The sequence below is a fragment of the Gymnodraco acuticeps genome, unplaced genomic scaffold, assembly GCF_902827175.1.
Source record: "Gymnodraco acuticeps unplaced genomic scaffold, fGymAcu1.1, whole genome shotgun sequence".
Lineage (NCBI taxonomy): Eukaryota > Metazoa > Chordata > Actinopteri > Perciformes > Bathydraconidae > Gymnodraco > Gymnodraco acuticeps.
Window position 1 is genome coordinate 598,539 of NW_022992289.1, and position 16,126 is coordinate 614,664.

Here is a 16,126-nt window from a genome sequence, read left to right on the forward strand (position 1 = left end):
CCAACAAATAGTACATGATGGGCGGCACATCTTGAAGCGGTTGACTGGCCTGAAAATGAGCATAATTGGGCCCCTTTAAAAAGTAAAATCAAACACATTCTCAAGTCTATATATTTGCTTTATTTATACACAAACAACTCACGAATGTAAAAATGTCTGCTTTTTTGCCAAGATAAACCTTAAAGGATAGTTTCACATTTATCATCAAATGCCTTTACCTCCCCTTTAATAATGCAACTGAACAAATGGGGTTAAAATTGCTTTAAAAAAAATAAAACTTCAATGTACAGCCCACTCAAAGGCAAATGAAGAACTTCCAGAATTGGTGTCTGTGCTGTCACCGCTATTTCAAGTAAAGTAGTCCTACAACAAAAAACAAGATCGATTTCCTTTTTATTTACCCAATTATTCATTCTGCAAAAAATGATGTTGACATGTCTATTAATAAAGTAACCTAAATATAATTTACTGCTATATACCAAGAAAACCAAAACATGTTGACATTGAAGAAACCTTGGAAAGAGTGACTTAACACTTTGAAACTTCTACAGATTAATGAACGGTTAAATCTCAAACCTAGCGGTATTGATATGACCTTACTGTGACTGAAGAGGCCTCACAACTTCAAACATTACCAAGAGGAACATCCAGTTATTTTAAAGTGCATTGTATTCTGCTTTATGGTGCACCTTTTATATAAATTAAACCATCCTGTAAAGAACTAACAATGTCAATACCTCCTAAAATATCTAACACAATGCATACAATTCTTCAGTTTTCTTCTGCTGCTCAAAGCTGTTCTGTACATGGCAGTGACTGATGAGCGGAGCAGACAACAATCTTTATATATAGTATTAATAAGACTGACATTCAGTGATGAAGACAAGGCTGGAACATGTGATTTTGTAGTAAGGCTTTTAGCGTGTTTTGTAGTGAAAAAGCTGCAGTGGTGTGTAATCTTGTATTTCCTGTATCGAAGGTATAATGGGATTTATACGGTGCCAAAAATAACAGCTTCCAGGAGTCTAAATGTAACGACCAACTCATTTAACATTTCCCTTTTTAAGTGATGTGCTTGTCACAAAGTACATGTAATTGTTTGCATTGTTGATGTGCAGTAGGATGTTGAAATACATCTAATACATCTCAGATTATATGACATTCATACTATATTTTTGAAGCAGATCAAAAATCAATCAATGCTCACAGGCACAACTACAAGCTTTAAAAAATATAAATAAATCCTGCATCATTTAACTACTTAGTAAAATAAATACTGAAACACCCTTCTTCCTAACCGCAATAAATATGCTAAATTTACACAGCAGAATATACACTGCGATATAATTACGATCAAATGTCTCAGCTTTTTTACGTATTATTGCTATGGTTTTGAAACGTGCGCTGCCATGGCACAGAGAATAGGGAGCGGGGAAAAGGAGGCCATACAAGTGTGAAGGCAAGGTACAGTTTATCCTCACATACAGAGCAATGAGAGCACAAAGCATGATGGGAGATGTGATGTCTGACCACGGTGAAACTGTGATACATTGAATTCCTTAAATGAGAAGTTTTGTGCAACAGATGAGTGGAAAGTAAGTCCGACAGATGACCTGTAAACTCTGCAGACGGTAAACTGTCGTGTTTCGATGCTCTGGTATTTTTTGGGTGTGTGTTCTCCTCTCACTGCACCCGGGACTCCATCAGGTTGCTAGGCAGCAGCGTCACCTTGGCGGCGCTGCAGATGTTGGCGTGCCGCAGCGACTCGGCTCCCAGGTAGGCCAGCAGCAGCTCGGAGCGGCGGTGCAGCAGGTGCAGCATGTCCTCCGCCAGGGTCTCCACCGAGGAGTACCGCACCTTGTCCAGGTCGAAGATGTCCTTCAGGAAGTACTGCACCTGGTCCTGGGGGGAAGGAGAGATCAGTCAGGACACTGAGGCAGATACTTCACAGAAATATTCCCGTAGAATCGTTTTTTGTTGTTGTCTTAAATACTTATTTTGGAGCACATATTTGGTCAGGATATTAAAGGTAGGGTAGGTAAGAATGGAGAACCCAGCTCGAGTGTGCTAGAACTACGCAGCCGGAAAAAATCTGCTCCTTCCTTCAGACTTCCTTACAGAGCCCCTCCTCCAACACACACATGACCAATGAGGGCACGAGATAAGTTTGTGCCCAGATGGAAGGCTGACAGGCAGGTAGGCCATCCAGTTATTTTAGCCGGGCCGGCTCAAATGATTGGTCGTGCTTTTTACAGCGCCACGGCTTCCAGATGACATTTTTTTGTCAAAGCACTTAAGATATTCATTGCTATCGGGATGTTAAGAACATTCCATGGAATATAACACAAAGTGTATCTCGAGCCGGTTTCTCAAACTTACCTACCCCACCTTTAAGAGATATGAAACTTTAGCTGTGACGCCATTAAAAGTAGAGACCCTATTCATCAGATGGTTCTGGCAGGTATAAAGTCCGTATCACATAACGTTTTGGGGCACAGACGGACCTTGAAGAAGCAGCAGAAGTCGTGCAGCGAGCTCTTCGGCCCCAGGATGCCCCAGGCCAGCACCGGGCTGATCTGCTCACACACAGCGTAGAAGTGAGCGATGAAGCCGTCGGAAACCTGAGACACAGAGAGAGGAGGCGGTCATTAAGAACATGAAATAGGATTAGATAGGATTTACTGTAGGAATTCTTAACTAGCCCTGAAATAAAAGCTGTCAGAAAGAAAAGAGGGGGATTCATATACAAATGTTTGAAGATGTTGGACTTTTACCTTCATGTGCTGTCTCTTCTGCTTCATCACTGACCAGCAGCTGGATGCCACCGCCTGCGAAAATACATAAAGGTGTAATCATCCATGGAAAGCCCCAATAGGAAAACATTAAAAGCACAAATCATTTCATTCAAACAAGGAAACTAGAGTTGTATGTAACTACAGTATTATTGTTCAGAAATCCTTGAATTGTTAATTATAATGTAGTATTTTCAAAGTTTTGAGTGTGTGGAATTGAATTATAAAGTGCTTGTAATTGTCCCCCTTCTAAAGAAAACTGTCCATAAATGTATGTTTTGCTTGTTTATAGCAAAATGTATTTGATTGAATGTAATAATGAAGTCACATGATCAGTTCACTGCATATAAAGTGTGTTCTGTATATAAATAGCTAATTTACAACAGCTGTAATGGAAAAGCTTGAAAAGTGCTTGACTTTGGCCCATTTTACAAATTCAAGCACTCCCTTGCTGGGCACTTGTTTCCTCACCGTCTCCTTGAAGGAGCTGTTGAGCCAGCGGTTGTTGATCACGTTCTGGATGGAGACGGGAGGATTCTCCAGATCCTCAAAGGAGTCCATCAGGATGAAGTCCAGCACGATGTCGTAGAAGTTCAAGTGCTTCACCTGGTCAGGGAGAGGAGGGAGTGTTACACTTTGAAAAGAGGACATCTTCTTGGTAGCTTGTTGAATTCTGACAGCGGACAGTCAGACGACATGGATATATATATATATAATATGTATCAGAAGAAGCAGCGTCGTACCCCTCGAGTGGCGAGCTCCACCTCCGTGTTCTCCCAGTGCTCCGTGTGCTCCACGAAGGAAATCATCTCCTCGAACACTTCCTCAAACCTCTTTGGGCTCTGGAAGTAAATAAACATTGAGGAAGGGAAGCACTCTTATCAAGTCTTAGAACTCCCACGATCTGTCTTCAGGCTCACCTTCTGTGCTTTAACAATAATTGAAGACAGAATTTTCTTTCCCGTGTCAGCCAGAAACATCCGGGTGGTTCTGTCACACAGGATGAGCTGGAGAAAAGACGACATTTGACTCAAACAATGTACAATTCAAATTCAACACCTAATGGCTGTAAATGTGTGAGTTAAACCGTTCCTATCTTGTGTAGTAATGTCATGTTTTTAGTAATGTAGCAATTTGAATACTAGCTGGATGTTTTCAACACACCAATAAAAATTGGCTAGAAACACATGGAAGCAATTTAGTCAAAAATAATGAGCTGGCAATTCAAATGATTACATGAGTTAACGTCCATCATGATATGTTTGAATGAATTCGGTTATTCTGTACCTGACAGGCCTGCCGCACACAGTGCAACTTGGCGAGGAAGTCGATGTCTCCGTGACACCCGAGCATCTCAGTCCTGACGAAGAACACCAAGAAAAACATTAGATCAAATGTTGGCAGACAAAGCAATGAATTCCTCACAATATGTTTCAGGAAGGTACATATTTATACATATATAAATTACCGCAGCACTCTGCAGGAGATCTTTCCGTCCTCGGCCATCTTCAGCGCCTCCTCGTAGAAAAGGTGAGGAACCAGAGCGAGGACGCTGCGCAGCTCTCGGTGCTCCGCCAGCTGAAAGAATGGGATTGTGGATAATGATCATTTTAAATCATAATTAATGCCGTTAATATTTACATTAATGATGTGACCATCTATGTTTCCTGTAGTTATTGAATTGCTCTTTTTACTGCACTGTTAGTGAACAGTTTTATTATTATTGTGCTGCTGTGTTTATTGTATGTTTGTAACTCTGGCACAACAAGAGAAGAAGACCAGATTACAACTAAATACTATTTACTTTAAGGTACTTTGTGAGGAAATATCAAGGCAAAGGAATTGTAGAATCCGCACAGTTCGTATGCTGGAAATATTTTTTATAATTTACTGTTTCGATATGTTTTCAACAGCTTAAAGTGACAGGAGAGAAAATGTGCTAATAAAGCTGTGTTCTATTCAAGGTGGCCTTTAAGGATACACTTTGAGCTTCACGGTAGAACTCCATTAAATCACCATTATGAGTTATAGATGCGCCGATTTCCACTTTATAAAGAGCAACTTCTGACCGCACAGAGACCTCCCCGTGTTGACGAGGTGTTGGGAGATTACAGTGGAAGCAGCTGCAGAGTGACAGTGAGCTGCATGTTGTAAAGTGAAGAATGTTGAAGCTCTATTTATAACTCAGAGTGACGACCCGGTTTAATCTCTGCCTCCTCTCACCGCGGTGTAAATGTCACACAGGGTTGAGGAGGGTGTGAAAACCATTATCAAAGCTTTTTCGTTTTTGAAGATAAATGTACTTATTTACAGGTGTTAATATCTGTATATCTTCAACAGCTATTTACTTGATATGCTGTGTGGAGATGTGCAGCACCTTCAGCTCGGGGGCAGGGGGGGATTTAAGCCTCAAGGAACAAGTCAGTAGCCGACCAGTTTATTTCTATACTTTGTGGGTCAAGTGCACCAGTAGCAGTGGAGACACAGACAGAGCCCCCCCCCCCCCAGTGACTTAAAGAGATCAGCTGGGAGCTGCAGGTAAACACCAGGGAGGGGGGGGGGGGGGGGAGACTGAAGCTATTTTAATCAAACTCCTGCTGTGAACGACTTGTAGAGTATTTGATGCTTAGTGCGGTTTGTGATTTACACTTGTTCTTGTTTCAGGTGCTGGATTAAGGAAGGACTCACACTTCACTAATATACCTCTCCCAGTGTTTCCCCTACATTGATTTAATTGTGGCGGCCCGCAATAATTTTATTTTGGTGGTCTAATCTAATGGATAGTGAGGTGGGCTGAGTTCAAATCCCGCCTGGAACACCATCACCTCAGTTACTCCAGGGAGAACGTCCCTGTAATTGTCACTTTGGAATGAGGCGTCTGCTAAATGCCTAAATTGTATTATATTTTTGGGAGAATAAACCCCACAGATGTATTTTCTTATTTGAGGTTAGGGTTGCGTGGGCCACCCGAATAGGTTAAGGAGCCTCTGGCTTTTCTTGCCGGGGGAGAGGGGGGGGGATCAAATAACACTGCTCTCTCACTGATACTTTTGTTTGTTAGCAGGATTTCAGAAAATCTAGAGGGCCGATTTTCATTTCATATTCACTTTTTAGTCGAAGGTTGTATCATGGGGCAAGGAACAACTGGAGTGGATATGAATCATGGGGCAGAAACACAATTATTTGTTACTTTAGTTATACTTGCTAAAATGGGCATTTAGCTTCGGCAGGGGTTTGTGTTCGACAACAAGCTGGTATATATTTTTTATAACTAATATACTATACTAAAAATGTATATGTTTTGTTGACAGTTCTGCTGTTTAAGTGGCCGTGTCAGACCTGACCTTTACCTCTATTAAGCTTACCATTGATAAAAAGATGCCAAATTGGCTGTAAATAGAAAGGATGTATGTTTCCATCATGTATTTTCAGACATGTGAATCCAGGCATCTGAAACGCATTCTAGATGAGGGCAATAAAAGCGTAAAAGTTCCAGCCACAATTCTGAGAAGGCGCTTGTGGTTTTTGACACCTTGAGGCTGTGAACAATGGGTACGAAGACAATGAGGCACAGGATGCAGGCGGCCTACACACAGATTCTAATCAACTTCCTGGGCCAGCGAATCATAGAGACAAGCTGCTTCTGTTGCCTCAGTTAATAAATGAAGTCTCTGTTAATGAATTCAAGTTTAAAGTTTGCATATTTGAAATTGAAATGTTTAAAATGACATTGACAATGTGTTCTGCTTTCAAGACAAATGTTCATATTCCCTCTCTTTAAAATGACATATCATTACTATAAATCTTGTTATTTTTTAATGTTCAATAATTAAAAGTCGAACATTTGTGACCTCCTTCTGACTCAAAGAGAGGAAGGGGGATGAAGACTATAAAGAAGAATAGAGAAGAAGAAACAAGGCTTTTTTAGGACATTTGACTTGGTGTCTTTTTTAAGGATTCTTGTAATCCTCTTTTTGTTAAACCTTAATAAAACCGGTTTGTACTTTGTACATTTCGACCCAACTCCTGGTCTCTCTCTGGTGGTCTCTGACGGTATCTGCTTGGTCTTAGAGTGAGGTAAGAACACCCTTCCCTGGAAAAGGCTGACATTAGTTGATAATTTTTATTTTAAATTGTCTAAGGGGAATAGAAACTCTGCTAAGGTTAAACTATTGTTTCACATTGTGGTTTTGATTGATGTTGAAATATGACATGCTCTGCTGATGTGGTGATATTACTGCTGTCATATTAATATTTAACTCTGGATGGTAGTGTCACTGCTGTGACATTAATGTTTGACTCTGGCTGTGTTTGATATTACATTTGCATTGTTTTGATTGGTATAACTGGGGATCAAAATTGGGGGTTAGGGATTGTGGGTCCTGAAGCTGCCCTAATTACCAAGGGGTCTCCCAACGACACGGGGTTTCCCCTCCAGGGGCAGTTTAGATACTGCTCTGGGGTTCTACCAGCCCACCAACACCTATTACACTATACACTCCGTTTTTCTATCCTAGCGGTCGGACATCCGAGGCTGGAGTGCCTAAAATAGGGATACGACGGGCAGTTTGGTGTTAGAGGCCACGCTGTAAACGCCCCCCTAAGCAGATTACACTGATCTTGTGGTGTAGATTATTTTAATTACATTTCCTTTTTTGTTTTGTGTATTTTATACATTTTGGATTTGCTTGGCGAGCTATTTTTAGAACATGCCCCGCGGGCGACTCACGTTGCCCCTGCGGGCGACTCACGTTGCCCCTGCGGGCGACTCACGTTGCCCCTGCCGGCACCATGTTGGCTACCCCTGGCCTAGATATTAACGTTGGTTGTATCGAAGTTAGATTCCTTTTCAGTTTGTAAATTGAAACTTTACGGGTACTTTTGAGTCATTCACACTTCGCATTTCTTTCCCCCAACAACCAACAAGGACATGTATAAAGTGTTGCATTTAGGCAGCTAGCTGTAGTGTTTCTTCATTATTACTTATTATTGTTTTTTAGGAATATGTCCATCCAGAAAATGGACTTTGCTTGATGAAATATTTCCCTAAAATGTACGAGGATGTTCTTATTCAAGCATAAAGAGTTCCTAGGATGCAAGTAGAATATATATATTTAAATATGCTGCATTTATAGTCCCTATTGTTGTTACCTCAGCAGCCGACACAAAGGAGTCGTTGGAGGCGATGCTCATGCTGTCCCTCAGACACACGTCGTCCAGCTCCTCTCTGGACAGAACGTCCAACATCATTTCATCTGAGGAAGGAGAATCATTGAGTTGCTTATCGCTGTATGGATCATGGACAGTTCATAGTGTGAGAGACTCACCCTGGCAGAGGGACGAGGGCTCCGACAGACACAGCACCCCCTCAAACTCCTCCTGCAGGCTGTAGGCTCTCTGCAGCAGAGACTTCAGCCGGAGGAGGAACTCTGCACTCATCCCCTCCTGAACACACAAACATCTGGTAACCACGGACACACGGCTCACAAAGCCTAGAGAGTAAACCGTTTTAAGTAACAACAGCATTTTACAAACAGGACATACAACGGTATATGCTACTCAAATGCAACTCAGTTTGTTAAGAGGATACATTTCATTCCTGATTAAGGTTTTTAACTTTGAAGGGATGAGATTATTATGGTTGTTGTGGCGAAGAGGATGCTGCTTTACTGCAATTTATGTTTATTATTGACGGCGTTTTGGTTGCTGACTGCTTTTTTATTTCATTCTTTATTTATATCTATGTTTCTTTGTTTGTTTTTTCTTTGTGTGTAGCTCTGGTATTTAGGCATATTTCAATTGTTGCGTTTTACCTTTGTCTTTTACAGTGTTTTACAATATTTGGACACATGCAATGATTTAACCTAATAAAACCCAATAAACAAAGTTAGAAAAGGAAGGGTTGATAGCAGGCCCCCTAATGTTTGAACAAGTATCAGCTTGAAGCGAGATCAAATAAAGACATTTTACATTTTTAAAACCCTATCTCCCTCTAAAGATCCCCTTCTTTGTGTCTTGATGATTCCACTTTTTAGCTTAACTTATCAACCTTTTGATAATCTTTGTTTAGTGGCAGGACTGAGGAGAGGGTACTGTTGTTTTTGAGGACTTATGCAACAGACTGGGCATATGTTTGGGTGCCAAGATTAACTATTCGAACCGCACTAATCCAGTTAGCCGTTAAACAATCCAACTCAAAGTGCTGTTTACTCATGTGTGACCTGGAGCACTGATAGAGGGCAACATGTTCTATCCACCTTCATCTCAAAGGAAAGTAGATGGAGTACAGAAATATTGGTTATTTTTAGATCAAGTTTAACTCAGCTGTTTCTTTTGTCGGGTGCATTTATAGGAAAACATACAGTTTTCCAAACATACAGGCAGGGCTCTGATTAGGCGTGGCATTACCCTGTATATGTTAGATTGGAGTTAAATAATGAGGTGTGTTTCTGTGTGTTCACCTCCGTGCCCTGCTCAGCGACAGCTTCTTCTTCTCCTGTTTTGACGGATTCACAGCTGGCGTCGTCTTCCTCCTGTCTGCTCCTGAACGTCAACGCCTCCTCCCACCGCCTCAACGCCTCCTCGAATAGATCCATACCTGCAAACACACAACAACAAAATAATCTGAGTCTCCTTGAACATCCAATACCTAAAAAAGCTCAATTTTGAAACAAGGCAACCCCCTAAAAAGGATGGATTTAATTATTTCAACAAATTCACTGCAAGTCTCCTAATTACAAACACTGTTTCTCAATGTCGAGTAAAGCTGCTGCAGAGCCACTATTTCAAGCATACTACGTCATCGAGTGGCGCCGAAGGACTGTTTAAATGCCCAGCATTCGGCGCCACTCGATGACGTAGTATACTTGAAATAGTGGCTCTGCAGCAGGTATACTCGACATTGAGAAACGGCCACTGTGAGGTGATGTAGTGTGTGTGTGTGTGTGTGTGTGTGTGTGTGTGTGTGTGTGTGTGTGTGTGTGTGTGTGTGTGTGTGAGACCATCGTTGCTAGTCGGCTCCTATCAGCGGCTACATGTGACAAGCGGTTTCAGATCACAGTTGTGTGTAAATCGTTGGTTAGTTGGTTTTGTTTGTCTTTCAAAAGACGTTTTGATTGCTGGCTGTGTGATGTGTTCAAGTACAACTTTTAACAGAAGAGCATAATGGAGGCGTGTGTGTGTGTGTGTGTGTGTGTGTGTGTGTGTGTGTGTGTGTGTGTGTGTGTGTGTGTGTGTGTGTACTGTGTACCCATGAGGTAGAGGTTTTCAGGTGTGGTCACAGGTAAGTTGACCACACTGCAGATGTCCGCCTCCACCGCTCTGTCCCAGCAGATGGACTCATTTGCGCAGGTGCTGCTGCTCGATGAGTTCATGCTTTTCACCTGGAAATACACACAGGGGAACAGAGTTAGATTTCAAGCAGTGAACGCATCGAAAACAAGAACATATTTCGTATTAATTGCCTATAATATACAATGTTTTATGTGTATGGTGTTTGTCGTCTTGTAGGTCAGTTCCAAAGACACATTTCCATTTTATTCTGATTTAATGGACAATAAAGTTATTTGAATGAGTGAGGTACGCCGTCAGAAGGCGTGATCTTACTCATGTTTCAGAAATATTCAACAGTTTCTCTCTTAATGTTTCCTTATTGCATTCTGTGTCTGGGTTTGACATATTTACAAACCCTGCCTTGGTCTTACCGAGGCCAGGCTCAGCAGAGAGCCGGACAGTTTCCTGTAGTCTCCTGAGTTAAGAAGCAGACCGGAGGAGAGGCCTTTCTTTGAGTTGAGGGACAGAGTGATGTTCCGACTGGTGTTATCTGGGGAGATGAAGACGAGAGTTCAGAGATAATGATTGAGTCAAAGATCAGAAAGCAGTGATCATATGAAATTAGCACGAATGGATAAACTGTGTTTGTTTTGTTAAGGGACTTCTCTGGCACATGGACAGCTGTGTTTATCAATGTGCACTGTCCCTTTCCTGGGGATTGAACTCACATCCCTTTTTAATGATTGACTTTCTGACTCCCCTGCTGCTAATAGCTAGTTTATCAGTTCATTTCACTCTGGGACTGTTATCAGTGTAAAACATTTCAAAATGAGATTAAATAAGTTAAAAATCATTTATCTGCAGCCTGCTGTTTACAGTTCAAGGTGACACAGCAGCACAACATGATGACATGACAAACTGTTAGTTAACTGAAGAGGTATCACAGGGTTTTACCGTTCCCTCCTGCGGCCGAAGAGATCAACTCGAAGCCGTCCTGCTCCCACTGAGGAGAGAGAGTCTTCTTCCTGCCCTTCCTCCTCTGGAAGCGGCGAGCGAGGAAGAGGAGCGAGACGGCGCCGAAGGCAGCGGCGGCCACCAGCTTCTTGGTGCCTGAGCTGACATCGAGCTGGAGGACAGGCAGAGGGAGGAAGAGATTACACTTTAATGTTTATTCATCTTAAAAAGAAGCCAGAGCAGCAGAATTGTTATTTTCTATTTCATTTGATATTAAAAAAGTCTCTGTAGCTCCATATCCTGTTAGTGAATTGTCACATGCCTTACCCTGACTGTTGAAGAGGGAAATGTTTTAAATTGAAACTCGAAACCGTTACATGTGAAACAGATTGAGAAGGAAGGTAATGTTGCCAGTCATTACCACTTGATACAGAATCATCTAACATGTGTTCACAGCACAGAGTATTGAAAACTCTTGCACAGCTGTTTTGTAATAATTCAAAATAAATATACAGGAAGAAAAATAATTGCTCATGATAATTTGATAATTGCTCCACTCATTTTTCCAAGTAGAAATTATGACTCATTTCCAATATTCTCTAATTGCCTGCTCTTAAATATTTTGTTGTCATACGTCATTTTAAAACGTTTTTTGTAACTTTTGGTTGAACGAAAGAAGACGTTTGGCTCTGTGAAGTTGAAATGGTCATTTTCTGACAATTTCTGATGTATGATAGACTGACTATGAGCGTTATTTGAAAACAAAAACTCATTCATCAATAATTAAATCAAATGGTGTTTGCAGCTCAGAGCAATGTTCTTTAAATATTGTAAGAACAGTCTGCCACCTAAAGACAACATAGGCAGACTGAGGCCATACAGCTGTGCTTAAAAAGAGACTATTGCAGTCCACAGTAACATAGAAGATTGTTCTCCAGCAACACAGTGTAGGTAAAGGTCTGATGAAAGTGAGAGACAGCACAAAGGGCAAACAAAAGATAACAAGCAGTTGCATCAGGTTGCCAGAGAGAGTTCATCTGAGGGTGCATAACTCTCCAGAGGACAGAACACACAGCGCTGAGGCTCAGCTGCCAACCTGTCATCCACATTTTAAAGAATCATCTTCCTATAGAGTGCAGTGCACCCCCACCTCCCACTCTGTCTATAGATAGAAACACTGACCCAGGACAGAGAGATTATCCAGACACTGCTGCTGCATATTCCCAACAACTGAAGATTACATAAACACAGTGTGGAGCTCTCACTGCGCAGTCGTATTGACTTTTTAAAAAGCCACTAAAAGGGAATGGGATGATTGAAATGGTGCCACAGTGTTTCCTTTCCTGTGAGCAACACAAGTCAGACGTGCTCAGATCAGATTCTTCATGAAATCAGATCTGCTTCATGACTCTGGCTGGCCACACACACACACACACACACACACACACACACACACACACACACACACACACACACACACACACACACACACACACACACACACACACACACACACACACACACACACACACACACACACACACACACACACACACACACACACACACACACACACACACACACACACACACACACACACACACACACACACCACACACACACACACAACACACACACACACACACACACACACACACACACACACACACACACACACACACACACACACACACACACACACACACACACACACACACACACACACACACACACACACACACACACACACACACACACACACACACACACACACACACACACACACACACACACACACACACACTGAAAGAAAATATCGACTACGTAGCAACAATAAACAGATGTTTGTTGTAGCTATACTGTGCCCTCTAGATTAATGAAATACAGATTGAAAAACATACGAGTAAAGTATAGAGAACTGTTGAAGGAATGTCAGACTTTTTGGGGACAGTGTGGATATTTTGATGCGTGCCAGTCACGATTTTTCAAGAAAATGTCGCAAAAATATTGGAGGTTTAGGAAACGGTAGGTTAATTGTAACAATATATACTAAAGTCTCCATGTGTTTATGAAGCTCTCTTTGTAATTAGTCTTAAGAAGTTGGGCAAGAAATGTATGGATACATCTAAAGTAAATTATTGCAATATTTACATTTATTCTATTGCAAAATGTATTCATATAAATGATGTCTTAAATATAATTTATTTGTCCTGTGTTCTGCTGTGGATGAGTTTTGTTTTTGTTGTGTTTCTCCTGTGTCTTTACAGTGATCAAAAGTAATGCTCTTATATCCTTATACTCTGCACACGACAATAAAGGCTTTCTTATTCCATATTCACAGAAAGCTTTACCAACGTATTTCGATCCACTATTATTTTAGGACAAATATTAAGACTATAAAACACAAGCAATAGACACACCTAATAAAAGGCAGCTAAAAAAAGGTCCTGAAGTGCAGTCGTACCCACCACAGACTCGCCTCTGGTGACGCAGATACAGAAATCAGTGAGAACTCCCCGTGACAAAGCAGTTTTCAGACTTCCCCCACTCACAAACACACGCTCACCTGAGTCAGGGAGCTGCACACGGACAGCGGCAGGTCCACCATGCGCAGGGCAGCCGCCTTGAAAGACAGCTGGGAGCTAGTGAGGGTCTCATGTGTCATTGTAACGATCTATCCATGACTGGGCAGCAACCCTCTTATCCTCATCGCCATTCTGCTGCAGCTGAGGGAGATGACATGCAAGGATTTAACCTTGGAGGCTCAGGAGGGGATACACTCACGTTATTACATAAAGGCACCGACATACAGTAAATGCAACCCTTGCCTCACCTGAAAGTAAGGCTTGTCAATCTGTATGTGGAAATATACTAAGATGCAAGACCAGAAAGACTGTGAAATGTGTGAGTCATTGGCACGCCCATAGAAGCATTTAAACTTTACCTTACATTATACTCATGTACAAACCAAGTGGCTTTCTGACTACAGATTAAGAGGCTTTGTTTTCCTATAAACCTAGCATTGCTTTGTCTTAACGAAGTAACAAAGTCTCTCACTATTAGACCTCAATTCTAATCTGTTGTCTATCCACCTGACAAGACAACATGCAGCATCCAATTAAAATGTGCACAAGGCTCATCACATGCATGGTTATCCCATTAGAGTCTTACCCTGACAAAATTACGATGCTTTGGCTCAAACATTTAACATTGCTACTTACTCCTAAAACATGCAGATTTCTAGTTGGAATTTTGTAAACCTGTATCCCCTCATTTGACTTTAAGAGATAGTTAGCGTGGGACTTTGTAGAAGCACAGATAGAGTGCTTTAACATATGGATATACTACTGACAAGTAAACTACTAAATGATGATGAAGCACAAGTCTGCCTCTTCATTAATATCTGCATTTAATCAATTGCAATCTATTCATTTAGAGATGTTTCACTTATTAATAGTTATTAAGACATTAATAAGAGAGCAAACTGATGTTATATCACGACTATATTGTGCTTGTATTTCCTACATCCAATTAGATACACTTCTGTATAATGGTATTGTATTTTAAATCACTTTAATTGCCTTTTCAGTGTGCTTTATATATTGTTATGATGATTTATTTGCCTCATGTGGAGCAGTGTTAACAGGTGATTTGCTATTTAAATACATATCATCACACTGATAAGACCTCTTCTCTTTATACATCCATGGATAACAATGACATATCCAAACTTCCATTCATTAGCATAACACCAAAAATACACAACAAATCAGCATTTTTTAAATCAAGTTTCAACTAACATTTTAAGGAGAACAACTCGGACATGAATAAGAAGAACAACACCCTCATGTTAGCTCAGGAACATATGAATGATTTTAGCTCATGGTTATGCAGTTAAAGCACTCAACAGTTATTGGCCTCGCGAAGCAGCTAATGCTAACTTATCTAACAAGGCTAATAACGGCTATCAACGTTAGCTTCATCAGTTGAACCGGCTTTAAATAAACAGACAAACAAGTCGACTCGTCCACATGGGTGGTTGTTTTTTACCCGAGTGTAAAAACGGTAGTTATGAATGGATTTACCTGAACATCTAGAGTTTTCCTCCGCACACACTGCTCCGGCTGACCTCAGTTGCTGCAGAGTGAAGGTCTCCAGCGGGACTTTCAAAATAAAAGAATGGCTCCCTGTCGTTGCTATGGAGTTTCAGCACCATCTCTTGGCCTTCTCAAAGTATTGCAAGTACAGTATATTTATTTTGTGAATTCACCTTAAAGTCCATACTAGGATTGCATTACAGCACTCAAATACACAGGGGGCCAAAATAAAAAAATCGGTACTAGTCGAGGGCCGGACTGTTTCAATGTTCATTGCAAAACTTATTGAAATTTACTTATTGCACATATTAAACCTGGAACTAACAAAGGTTAAATTATTGTCTATAAAAACAACATTAAACATGTATAATCCATCATGCATAAAGGTGTATATCGATTTTTTATTTTGTCTTGTTTGTATCTTGTTTTTAATTCATCAATATTCCCCCTTTTTAATTGTATTATTGAGCTACTGTAACAAGGCATTTCATCCTGGTGTGTGTTATCCACTATAAATGATATGATTGATTGCATGAATAATAGATAGATAAACCTTTGGTACTTATAAGTCAAAATGTTTGCTATTCAAATCAGGTTATTAGATACAAAAAGTTAAGTATGAGGGGGGAAATCAAATCAAAGACAAAAGGAAAGTCAATAATGTACATGAAAAGATGATGAGATAGTAACCATGAAGTGTGTGTTTGGCTTTGCTGAATGACAAATAAGCAAAAATACATGTAAATAAATATCACTTAAACATAGCAGAAAGGAGAAATAACTAATGTTGTGTTATCTTCAGTTGATTCAGTCTAAAAAGTAAAACACATTTTTTTTTTCTTTACGATTTTTATACTCAAAAATAAATGTATTATATTGTATTCTTATTATTTGTATTGTATTGATATGTATTTCCACACTGTTAGTATCACAAAATGCACCAAACACGCTTGATAGTGCTTGGGTTGGGTTGATTGTGTGTTGCCATCAAGTGTTACTGTAATTGTTCTC

General features: G+C 40.6%; 1 protein-coding gene across 1 annotated transcript; it reads right to left on the bottom strand.

Annotated features, from left to right (window-relative positions):
* Window positions 1–100: 100 nt before the first annotated feature.
* Window positions 101–15,182, bottom strand: miga1 (mitoguardin 1). The gene is made up of 16 exons (XM_034207799.1): window positions 15,104–15,182; window positions 13,585–13,744; window positions 11,019–11,190; window positions 10,496–10,614; window positions 10,042–10,174; window positions 9,254–9,390; window positions 8,120–8,237; window positions 7,944–8,047; window positions 4,261–4,370; window positions 4,080–4,152; window positions 3,713–3,799; window positions 3,536–3,634; window positions 3,264–3,398; window positions 2,775–2,828; window positions 2,505–2,621; window positions 101–1,902 (listed from the first exon to the last, which is right to left on the bottom strand). The coding sequence occupies exons 2-16, from the start codon at window positions 13,681–13,683 to the stop codon at window positions 1,684–1,686; spliced, it is 1,776 nt and encodes a 591-aa protein (XP_034063690.1). The 5' UTR covers window positions 13,684–13,744; window positions 15,104–15,182; the 3' UTR covers window positions 101–1,683.
* Window positions 15,183–16,126: the final 944 nt, after the last annotated feature.

What these genes read in the sequence shown, in the direction of transcription:
- miga1 (XM_034207799.1), bottom strand. Translation starts at nt 13,683, where the DNA reads ATGACACATGAGACCCTCACTAGCTCCCAGCTGTCTTTCAAGGCGGCT. An exon ending in TGAAAACCTCTACCTCATGG is followed by an intron (nt 9,391 to 10,041) that starts GTACACAGTACA and finishes GTGTGTTTGCAG; the next exon opens with GTATGGATCTATTCGAGGAG. An exon ending in GCCCTCGTCCCTCTGCCAGG is followed by an intron (nt 8,048 to 8,119) that starts GTGAGTCTCTCA and finishes CTCCTTCCTCAG; the next exon opens with ATGAAATGATGTTGGACGTT.